The sequence below is a fragment of the Dama dama genome, chromosome 20 (genome assembly GCF_033118175.1).
Source record: "Dama dama isolate Ldn47 chromosome 20, ASM3311817v1, whole genome shotgun sequence".
NCBI lineage: Eukaryota > Metazoa > Chordata > Mammalia > Artiodactyla > Cervidae > Dama > Dama dama.
In genome coordinates, this window is record NC_083700.1 from 41595418 (window position 1) to 41607787 (window position 12370).

At 37.6% G+C, this 12370-nt stretch overlaps 1 protein-coding gene across 2 annotated transcripts in view; it reads left to right on the forward strand.

The window, feature by feature from the left end:
• OLFM3 (olfactomedin 3) overlaps window positions 1-12370 on the forward strand; it is a 45699-nt gene that overhangs the window by 2627 nt on the left and 30702 nt on the right. Inside the window, exon 3 of one of the 2 annotated variants that reach the window (XM_061119974.1) lies at window positions 7431-7566. In XM_061119974.1, coding sequence (XP_060975957.1) covers window positions 7431-7566 — 136 coding nt within the window. Of the gene's footprint in view, window positions 1-7419; window positions 7567-12370 lie in introns of both variants that reach the window. The other variant, XM_061119975.1, reaches the window with a different exon arrangement.

The window sequence follows — 12370 nt, forward strand, 5'->3', positions numbered from 1 at the left end:
TTCAAGTGGGTTCTATATCCCTGGACTCTACTTTCTTTCTTTCTTAGACAGTTCCCTTTTTAGTAAGCAGAGCTATGATGTCCAGCCCTTCTCAAACTCTCTCTATATTCACTTTAGGCAGTACAAATTGTATAAGCCTGAAACACCACCCCCCCCCCCCCAAATGAATGAATGAATAAATAAATAAAAGATGTTCGGTCACTCGGTCACGTCCAATTCTGTGAGACTCCATCATGCCAGCACACCTGGCTTCCCTGTCCTTCTCTATTTCCTGGAGTTTGCTCAAACTCTTGTCCATTGAGTTGGTGATACCAGCTCAAATAAATAAATAGTGTAGGTCTTAAAATTTGTTTTATGAGAGTCTGTGGGATGCACAGATGGCAAAAAATGCAGATTTACACAAATATGGATATGGTCTTTCTTTAAAATGGTAGTTCCAAAAAGACCTTAAAAAACAAAAATAAGATACAAAGAGTTTTAATCATTAAAGACAATTAAGCCCTTTTATGGCATGTACCTCTGAGAAAGGTAGTGTACATTTGATTGCTCAAAAGCTTAAACAGGTTTTTAAATTTCCAAGATATTTTTGTTAGTAAGTAAGTTAAACACAGCTCCTTATTAGGGGAAAAAGCTCTCTCTCTGTTTCTCTTAGAATCTTGAAACATGCCTTTATCCTTCTCTTTGGCCCTGTTTTCTTTTCCTTCTAATTGTTCCAGCCTTTGGAGGAGCTGGTGTCTGCAAAGGCAAAGCCTTGGCTCTGAAAAACTCAGGCTCCCTCTGGCACATCTCTCTGATGCAGAGTAACTTCCCCCTGAGGCTGAGCTTCTGAGAAATCCCCCATGCTGTGGATTCCACACCAGGAAGAACCTGGTAAAGAGCAATTAGACAAGCAGAGGACATTCGGCTCACACCAGCTGTTGTCAGTCAGCCCCACCGCTGCGGTGGGAAGAGGCCCCGAGGGGACCTGTGGGCATAAGTGATTTGTTTTGCTACATTTTCAAATAGCTTCTCCTCACAAATAACTACTTCAATAAGTCAGTCACTTTAAGTTCTGGGAAATGAACAGACTGCCCTAACACAAACTCTCAAAGCTTTCCAACTTTCTTAACTCACCAATATTATTTTCAGTTCTGGATGAAAATATTGGACTTCTCTGTTTTGTATCACTATTTTACTCCCCCAAGTCCTTTGGCAATGTCCATTTTGTGAAAGACCAACTAAACATATTAAGGAGATGGATGAGAGAACAGAATGGTAAATTTTGAAAGACACAGAGAATGTGATAATTGCCTTTGTAGAGTAGAATTGTGAAGTGGGTAAGAGAGTAGGTTTATTCCTGTTTAAGTACTTAAAAAAGTAGGGCCAAAGGGGAAAATTACAAAGAGATCCAGTCCTTCAGGTTTCCACCAATGAAATGGGCTGCCTATGAAAAACTGAAATTCCTATCATGCAGAGTTTAAGTGGAAACACAAGGAGAATACACAGAAGTGTCACTGAGTGGAAAGAGTCCCAGATACGACTTGCAAGTCTTTCCCAACTCTGTCATTGTGATTTCCAGAACAGGAGCAGAAATGATCAACCAACCTAACTTTGATGATGCCTTCAGTCTAACTATTTGTTCTGTATTTGTAGTTGTTTTTCTTAGAGCTCTGAGGTTGTCTTGAGTGAAGAATATACATTTCTTATTTCAGTTCCAACCAGTCTCATAAGAAATGGGAAAAGAACTGCAATGCAGTGACATCTTTATTAACACATCCTCCATAACACAGCTTCTTTTAGCGTGGTCTGTCAGCATCTCTGCAATTTCTGTCCTCACATTTCTTTGCTCCCCACAACTAAAGCCATTAGCAGGCTAAACCACATTTCATTATCCGAAACCAAATGTATCCTCAGACAGAAAATTTATAAGGAGTTTTCATCAGGTATCTCCTCTAATGCATCAGGTATCTCCTACTGTAAATCAAACAGGTTTTAGTAAACAGATTTTTTTCTACTTTATTTTCCCCTGCCTGTTACACCACCTTTAGTAGCTAAAGCCCTTATTCTTTTTGCCTCAGTCTGTATTTTTAAGAAATGCCCAGGCACTCAGCATAAAATGTAAGACCTAGTAATGTGCAACTAGTTGATTCTGTCCTCTTCAAGGGATCAGAATTCCGTCCCTTCACCTGCCCCTGCACTCATGTCCTGTCAAGACTACTGCTGACCACTCCTGTAGAGTTCCAACTGCCGCCTGTTTCCACAAATTGGATAATGCCCTCCACCTGCCTGGGTACAGCTCCTCTACGGGCAGTTTTTTCAGCTATTGGTGAATGGACAAAGGCACTTATCTGCAGGGCATAAACATAAATAGCTCTGGGCTGAAAACTAGAGAAAAACTGGTATAAGTCCCATATATGCCATTTACTAAATGGGTAACTTGGAACAAAATTGCCTAAGTTCTTTGAATTTCAGTTTCCTCATAATAAGATGATGCCTATTCCTAAGGATAGGTGGTTCAAAAGAAGTAAAACCAATACAAGAGAAGGGATTTTTATAAAAAGAAAAATATGCTGAAATATACAATATTTTTACTTTTACCCTAGTCTTCAGGATCTTTCTTTTCTGTTACAAAGCCCTTGAAGTTCTGAGAGCTTCTCATGCAGTAATAGCTCTATATTTATAAAGCACAGGTTTGTAATCAAATTATAAACAAAAAACCCCAACTTGAAATCCGATTGTTAAAATTATCATTTTAATTCTCCTCTTTAGAGCATTCTTAAATATTTCATGAGTTTTGTAATGTTAAAAAACTGCTAAATAGTTCATTTAGTTCTTCTAATTAACACAAAAGGTTCAAAGAGAACTGCATCAGTAATCACTGTGCATAGTAATGTTTTGGGTAGTAATAAACCCCTGCACCATCCAGGTCCAAGCAGTCAGCTCCTCGGGAGTTCAGAAAATTCTATCAGGATCATCTTCACCATACAAAAAAGGGAATTTCAGACAACTGGTGGTGTAGTGTGGTGGTTAAACTTTCAAACTCTGATACCAGACTGTGCAAGTATGCAAATCCAAGCTCTGCTGATTACCACCATTATGACCTTGAGCAAGTTTCTTACCGTCTCAAATTCGCAGTTTCCTCACCTATAAAATGAGCAGAATAATACCACCTGGTCCATGGAGTTACTGTGATATTCAAAGGCAGTAATGCATGTGAACTGCCAACTGATGACTGCCAACTGTCATAAATGTTTGACATTTATGTCAACTCCATAAATGTTTGCTATTACTATTACATGAGTTTCATGTTGACATCTAAGGAATCATTTTTTTTTAAGTTAAAATGGGAGCAGGTCTTTTCGCATTGGTATCTAAAACCCGTCTAAATATAACTTTCTACCTGAGGTATTAGTTGGTTTTATTTTTATCCTCTTTTCAATGCCAATATGGGTGCCATAAATGAGAATACTACAGCTACTCACAAAGCTTCCTTCATTCATCACTAAACCTGACACAGAAATCTCTATCAAACCCACACAACTGTCAAGCCCTCATCTTTTATACCAGCTTTTTTCTCTTTTGAGTTACCTTTTCTTGCCAAAGCAGTAAGCTGCCAAAGTTGAGATCATTCAAACTAACTCTGTATAGATAAGGCCAGGGTTCTTTTCCATAATACTTAGAAGAAGACAATTGAACATACAAACAAGACCAGAGTCTATTTTTATTAAGCTGACACTTCAAGAAGAATGATAAATGAACATCAAATTCTACTCACCTTTTATGCTTCCCTCATTCCAGAGAGCAACTGACACCTTGCCCAGATGTGATAAGCTCCTCACTAGTTAGCCAAACACCTGGCAAGCAAACATCAATATTAATGCTGCCAGGTTTAATAATCAGTATTTGCACTGCTGTTAAAGATATTTTAGGATTACAATTGGGTGGCCCCTTCTTTATACAAAAGCTAAACACATTCTAGTGAGAAGCCTTAGTTTTCTGACACATTTGAGATTTGTGTCCAATGTCAAGAGCAGCTTAGTTGAAACTACAGGCCCTATGTCAAGATATATGTGTTCTATACAGTCACTCAGCTTAAACCTTTAATTATATCATTAAAAGTACTCTGCTAAGCTGTACCTATCCCCATTCTGTAGATAACCTCTTTGCATTTTTTCTTCTTTAATTAAAAAAAGACTATCTTTAAGATCCTATCTATTCTAGTCATATATAATTCTAAGTACATTTTTTCTATCCTAACCAGATAGTCAGGCATAAATGCTAGAAAGAAGGAGTAAGGGGGAATGGAAGAAAAAAAAAAAAAGAAAGAAAGAAATGGTAATGAATCCAACACCCAGAAATAAATGGCAGCATGGGATACTTTTATGAATTATCTGAAAAAGGAGATTAAAAGGTAGGTTTGGTATCAGTTGCTTTTCATTATAGACCAAGGACAAGGACTATGACATCTGAGTTTCATAAGTTTAAAATTTATAGCCTCTGCATGATTGGTGTTGGAATGACTTTAAGCACCCTGTAGTGATTATCTCTAGAGCTCTTGGGGGGAGGGGGGGGTGGAAATCTGTCTGTTGGTTGATTGTATGTGATGAGCTATGGCCTGGGAGAGAATAAGAGAGTATATCTGTTCTGCAGATTCCAAGACAGAGCCAGGCTGAGTTCACTTAAGAATCTGCTTCCCACCATGTAAAGTATTTCAGTATACATTTAGGCAAACACACCAGCGCAGTTACACCAACCATTATGCAAAATAGTTCTCTGCTGGTCACCATTCACCTCCTTGTTTCTAACCCCACCTCAGTCCTTCTCTTATCCTCCCTTGTTCTAGTCTCTTCAGCCTGAGTCTTTAAATACCTCCTTTTATAGACAAAATTCATCTCTCTCTTCTCCTGATCATTTAAGAAATACCTCCTTTTCTGTTGATTCCCTGGAAAACATAGAGGAGAAGACAAAGAAAAGCCTAAGAATTTCAAATCCCAGTTGCAGAAGTTAGTCAGAGCTTAGCTAGAAAGAGGCCCACCAATTTATCTGGTATTTTCACAGGAAAAAGAAACTCAGATGCAAACTGGATAGTCTGTCTATGTAACACCTGTTATGTAGTTTTTTCAGTATCCATATGATTGACCTTTAAGAATAATTATCTGGATGTTCAGCCTCATATTAATATGGCCATAACATTGGAATTAACAGCAAGACAATATAGCTATACAGTCTAGTAAGAGAGCCATTGTGGCTCCTGGAATGTGCCTAGTCCAAATTGAGGTATGCCATGGGAGTAAAATGCACACTCAATTTCAAAGAGTGTACAAAAAAGGAGGAAAAACAATGTAAAGTATCTCATGAATAATTTTTATATTGATTATACATGTTGCAACAGTAATATTTGTATATATCGGGTTAAATAAAATATATTAATAAAATTAATTTCACGTATATCCTTTCATTTTTTTAAACCTGCCCACTAGAAAATTTAAAATTATCCATGTGGCTCTCAATCTATTGAACAGTACCACTCTTGCTTCATACGAAACTCTACTACATACAAGCTGCACATTCTTAGGCAGGTTAACTAACTTTCTCTTCTGTGAAATGGGAATAATCATTATTCCTGATTCTTGGCATCCTTGACTGTATCCTTCCATTAGCAAGTCAATGCATGTGAGCTGTCCCTTGGAATAGGGTCTAATCTTGAGCAGACGGCATTCCTCAGCCTCAGCAAACCCCAAAGAGAACTCAATTGAGAGTCAAGCCACTGATACCCTCAGCAGTTGGAGGAATGGAAAAGTGCCTCTCTGAGCACTGCATCAAGGCATCCACAATTTCTGATTGTATAATGCAGAATCTATGCTCAAAGCAGAGCTATTCTGAAAAATAACCAGGCAAAAATGAGTTACTTATTTTTGTACTTGATAGAATGTAATTAATATAGCAGACAGGAAATAGTCAATATATCCCATAGGTGGATATAGACTAATTATTTAAACAAGACATAAGAAAGATAGATAATTCTACTAGACAATGCATATTAAGTGCCTAGTGAATAGTACAGACAATCTTTCAGAAGAGGCTGAAACCATATCTGATTCTCAGCTGCTCAGTTGTCCAACTCTTTGAGACCCCCAAGGACTATAACCTGCCAGGGTCTTCTGTCCATGGGATTTTCCTAGCAAGAATACTGGAGTGGATTGCTATTTCCTCCTCTAGAAGATATTCCTGACTGAGGGACTGAACCCGTGTCTCCAATGTCTCTAGCACTGCAGGTGGATTCTTTACCACTAAGCCACCAGGGAAACCATAAAGTGAAACTGAAAGCCACTCATTCATGTCTGACTCTTTGCCACCCCACGGACTAGACAGTTCATAAAATTTTCCAGGCAAGAATACTAGTGTGGGCAGCCATTTCCATCTCCAGTGGATCTTCCCAACCCAGGGATCAAACCCAGTTCTCCTGCATTGCAGGCAGACTCTTTATCAGCTGAACCACCAGGGAATCCCAAGGGGAAACCATAAGGGTTGAATAACTGAAGGTTTATTAGGGAGGTATTTCAAGTAGGAGAACAAAATGAGTAATATACAAAGGTGTGAATCTAGGTGGGCATGCTTTCAGGACACACCAAGACCAATTTGGCTGGAAAGAAGTTTCTTAAAGGAAGATACAGGGGGTAAAACTAGAAACATAAATAGGAGGCAGACTGCAGTAGAACAGAAACATCACTTTGAGATAAGCTTCTAGGGAGGCAGGTGGTAAGTGCATAAAAGTAATCTGGGAAGATCAATATTGCCAGAGTAATTTGGCCTCTACCAAAATACTGTCTTTAACTCCTCTGAGACTCTATATCCTTTGCGAACCAATGTTGGTCTAATTATTTTTACCCTATATTCTCATGTGATACCTTTCCAGTTTTATTAATAATTGACCCTTCAATACATAGGAAGCTCTCTGGGAGAGAATTTTGCTTCAGAAGATTACACATGAACAATAATCAGAAAAATATATATATATACTACTAATTACCATTTGTGTTGAAAAAGACAAACTAACAGATCTTATGCAGAAAGACTGGTGATATGTGACTAAGTATTAAACAGATACTTCTAAAGTTGCATTAAAATGTCCAAATATGACAGAAAGCATTAGGGAGTGGGGTAGGATCAATAATCAATAATCAATAATACACAATCAAAATGAATAATATGGAGCCAAAAAAAAAAAAAGGTAGAGTCTCCTTCTGTCCATTGAAAAGGAAGTTGTAAGTGAATGAAGATGTGCTGCCTACTTGAATTGTTCAATCTTGTTTTTAACTTTAGAGAAAACTGTTCAGAGAAAAACTGTAAAAATAAAAAGATACTTTGCTTAAAATTATACAAACCCATGCTCTCTTTAACTCTCTGTGTGTTTTCTATGTTTGCTGTTGGTTACCTCAGACTCAGATTAGCCCCAAAGAGGGGTGGCAGGTATATAGCTCAGCACAGGATCCTGATGGACGATGCATTTGCACAGTGGTTGCTCCAGAACAAAACCTGTGTTCCCGGGATGCCAAAAGCAGGCAGCTTCGCCAGCTGCTGGAAAAGGTAGGTGTCCTCTGTCCCCTGTGAATATTCTTACTGAAATCTACCATTCTTTGTAAAGGAAATATGGGAAAGCAGGTTAGGGTAAGGAGGGGTCTTCCAATTTTTTCCCCCTTCTCAAATAAATGTTTTCCTCCCTTGAAAGCAGTACCTCAAGATTCCTTTTCTACTGTTCTATTTATGACTTTTACTGTTTCTAATCTTGCTCTAAGACTAATTTCCATCATATTTCTCAATATCCAGTTTCTCAATATCTCTCCTTAAGAAAAAAAAATAGTACAAAGCCTTATTCCTATGTCAGAAATTTAGTCTCAACTCTCAAGATCACACTAAACTCTTTGAGCTCATACTTTTGGATCTCATTAACAACCTTGCAAGGAAGTAAAAATAATGGCATACAATATGCAAGCTATCTGGACAGATAATGAATAATTCTAAGTATTTATCATCATCCTCTAAGTCATTCCTTTGAACATTAAGTTCTTCAATTTCATTCAAGAGCATTCTCTCCATATAATTTACTTAAGCTGGATCCATAACAATCAAAAGCAGAATGCCCTTGATTTATTCTCTTTCACAGATGAAAGTCGTCTCATGAAAGGTTATTTATGTTTAGTTTAGGGACAAAAAAACAACAACAATGAGTGGTTCTTTCAATTTTTCTCATTCAGACTTTCACTGTGTCAGTCCCTGAAAATAGTTGGACAGCTGGAGTGGCTAGACTCATGGAAGGATGACAACATATTTGAATTTTAAATACCTTCAGGGATAATAAGATAAATTAGGTAGTATGTGTTTTCAGAGGATATCATGCTCAACAATTCACTCTGTGTAATATCATTTCCGTGATCATCTACACAATTATGGCACAAAATAGGAAGCTTTAACAGAAAACAGAGAAGCTAGAAAAATGAAAGCACTGAATCTGTTAATACAGACATTCCTAATTTATGGAATTTAAGCTGCAGTAACCCTCTTCCACTGCCACATAAATAAAATAACTTTCCTCAGTGTACACTATTTGAAAGTGTATTGATGCCCTAAGATTTTAAAAAGATTTTTTTTTCACATTTTCATACAGAGATTAGTCTTTCTGATGCCCTTACCCTTGGAGTTATCATCATCTATTTGCTCTCTTTTCTTAAGACTCTTTTTAAACAAGATCCAGTCTTCCCTGTTCCTTCAAAATCTGTCTCCCAGACAAGAGCAAATTTAACTGTCATTCAAGTTAATGACTCCAGCTATCAACTGTTAGAAATCATGACATATGAACTATGATTATTCTTGTGTATTGTTTTCCAATCTAGATTTTCTTTATATCTAGGGAAAAAATTGAAACATATAGTTTAGTATTGTTTGGTTACTAAGGAAATTAATTAGGCTGGTAAAAAGATTTAATCTTTTAAGTCCAATTTTGCTTTTCTATTAGTTTGTATTTCTTCTCAGATTACTTTCTACTCCAATCTTCTTTTCTACACACAAAAAATATCTTCTTTCTACAAGTTTGATGAGAAACAATTTTTTAGACATGATTGTCTTATTTGTATTACTATTTTCAGTATATTATTGCATACACACATCTAAAAATAGACATTTCCTCAAAAATCAGTTGAAAAATTCAAATAAACTGGGAAAGTCAGGAAGTAGAGAATACTCTCTACATGTCCAGAGTGAATGTATTTCAGAGCTATGATAAAACCTAAAATTTGTGAAGGACGAATGAGGCAAGAAGAGTACAACTAAAGGTAACTGATTGAAAGCAATCACTGAAATTTATATGACCACACCATTCAATAGGCAATTTGTTTACAGTTTTAAAGAAATTCTAGAAAATTACATCTTTAAAAATTCATCAATACCTAAATGACAAAAGACAAAATTTATTAACAGTATCAAGGTCACCCCAAGTTAGGTTTATCAAATTCACCATTTGGTAGTTTTATGGCAACAGAAAAATAGTAAATTGTGTGCACCATACACAGTGGCCTGAAGAATGTAAATAACACTGGTTTGCTGCACTGACCCAAAGAAAGCATATCTGAAATCAGCATTCTCTATTTAGACTGAGCCAGTCACTTGCTGACTTCGCTGAAAAAGTGAAAGGGTCAGTGGCTCAGTCAGTTCTTTGTGACACTTTGCGATCCCAAGGATTATAGCCTTCCAGGCTCCTCTGTCCATGGGATTCTCCAGGCAAGAATCCTAGAGTGTTGCCATTTCCTTCTCCAGGGGATCTTCCCATCCCAGGGATTAAAACTGGGCCTCCGGCATTGCAGGCAAATTCTTTACTATCTGATCCACCAAGGAAGCCCCTGCTGACTTCATAGTTTTACAAATATCCAAGGTACCAGACAGCAAATAAAAGCATGACCATTAAGCAGCCCATTTCACTATTAACCAAAGGACTGATTTAATCATATAAGGGAATACTCATAATAAGAATAATATTAATAACAATAATTCCCATCTATTATATTTGTATCTGCTCCATTCCAATTTCATAGCAGACAGATGTCCTTCTAAGTTTACATAAAAGGAAAATGGTGCTTTTTGAGGCTAAAAACCTTATCATTGTCACTCAATCAGTAGACTGTGAATCCATACCAGATCAACTTTGCATTCAAAATGCCACTGGTGGTACCCACAATTATTTAATTCACATTCTGTAAAATATTTTAAACAAGTACATTTATCCTGCTAAATATTAGAAAGATTACAATTGGTTTTACATCAGGCCTTAGTGTGTCCCAGCTAAAATTTTTCACCTAAAAAATGTTTGTCTGTCAGCTATTTAGCAACTCTGTAAATACCTCCACTGTCTAGGTCAATATTTCCTAAAATGTGATTTTTGGAACAGGATGCTGGTGACATCCTTCCAATAAAATAATTTTAAACAACAGTACATGATACATCACTCTTGAAGATTTCCATCACAGAGCTTAATACTAAAGGTTCTGTGGAGACCTACAGTAGTGAAATCCCTGTTTAGTTGTGTTAACCCTAAAGCTATCCAAGCATATTGAACTGTAGGGCATTATTATTAATTTTTTAAGTAGCTTCTACACTAATTATGGCTTCTCTGGTGGCTCAGACAGTAAAGAATCTGCCTGCAAAGTGGAAGACCCACCTTTGATTCCTGGATCAGGAAAATCCCCTGGAGAAGGGAACGGCAACCCATTCCAGTAGTCTTGCCTGGAGAATTCCATGTACAGAGGAGCCTGGCCAGCTACGGTCCATGGGGTCTGCAAAGAGTTGGACACTAATTATAAATGAGGGTGAAAAATCTAAGTTAATTTGTGTTTAAGTTTGGAAAGAACTCAGACATTTCATTTATCCTAAGAAACAGGATAAATAAAGAATTAAAAAAAAAAAAAAAAACTATGAATGAAAGGGGACAATAAGCTTGCTACACTGTGGAGAGAGACATGAGTAGGCAGCTGAATGGCAGAACATCAGTGACAAGCAGACTAACAGAGGAGGAAGTCTCCTTCCCACAAGTGTAATGCTGGGGGTCCAGTCTCGAGTCTCAGCAGGAGACTGATTCTCAGCGGGTCTCCATGACCAGTAGGAAAGTAAACAGTCTGAGGTACAGCCATCAGAAAAAGCAAAAGGCAGCCCAGAACCATCGTTCGCAACTAGACTATTCCATCTCTAGTCACACCGCAAAGGTAGCTCTTATAATTATACATGATTATGTAATATTGAAGGTCACAATTAAGTCTCAGCAAAAATTCTCTCAGCACATTTTCCCATAACACAAATAAAGTTGAAAATTAACTTCATAGGGTAACTTAGAGGCAAAATAAGAGAGAGACTGTTTTAACTATCCAGAATATCTCACTTTTCTATCAATTTCTAACTCTATCTGCTGCACTTAGTTACTCAGTCAGGTCCGACTCTTTCCGACCCCATGGTCTATGCCCACCAGACTTCTCTGTCCACAGGCATTCTCTAGGCAGGAATACTGGAGTGGGTTGCCATGCCCTCCTCCAGGGGATCTTCCCTAACTCTGTGGACTCTGCCAAAGTATACAGAAATCCTACGAGAATACTGGCCATGGCAATGATGACTGTCTTCATAAACAAATACCACATTTAAATGTGTAGAGTGTTTCTTTAACACAAATGGCTTTTCTTCATTCACACATAACCATAAGAGAGCTGAAAATTATTTTGAAAGCACTGCATTTATCTAAGATGCAGTCACCAGGCTTCCAATGTTGCCTCAGCAATTTTGTGCTGAATCAAAGACTTTTTTAAACAAAGCTTTCTGAATGTAGGAATGATAGTAAATTAAGAAATATTTCAGAGCCAGGTAATCCTATAACATAACCACTGGCAGGAGACACTTTTCTTACAATATTAACTTGTTACCTTTAACTGCTACTGAAAGCCAAAGACAATTTTCAGTTCAGTTCAGTTGCTCAGTCATGTTCAACTCTTTGCGACGTCATGGACAGCAGCCTGCCAGGCTTCCTTGTCCATCACCAACACCCAGAGTTTACTCAAACTCATGCCCATTGAGTCGGTGATGCCATCCAACCAACACATGGTCTGTTGTCCCCTTCTCCTCCTACCTTCAATCTTTTCCAGTATCAGGGACATTTCAAATGAGTCACCTCTTCACATCAGGTGGCCAAAATATTGGAGTTTCACCTTCAACATCAGTCCTTCCTATGACTATCCAGGACTAATTTCCTTTAGGATGGACTGGTTGGATCTCCTTGCAGTCCAAGGGACTCTCAAGAGTCTTCTCCAACACTACAGTTCAAAAGATCAATTCTTCAGTGCTCAGCTTTCTTCACAGTCTA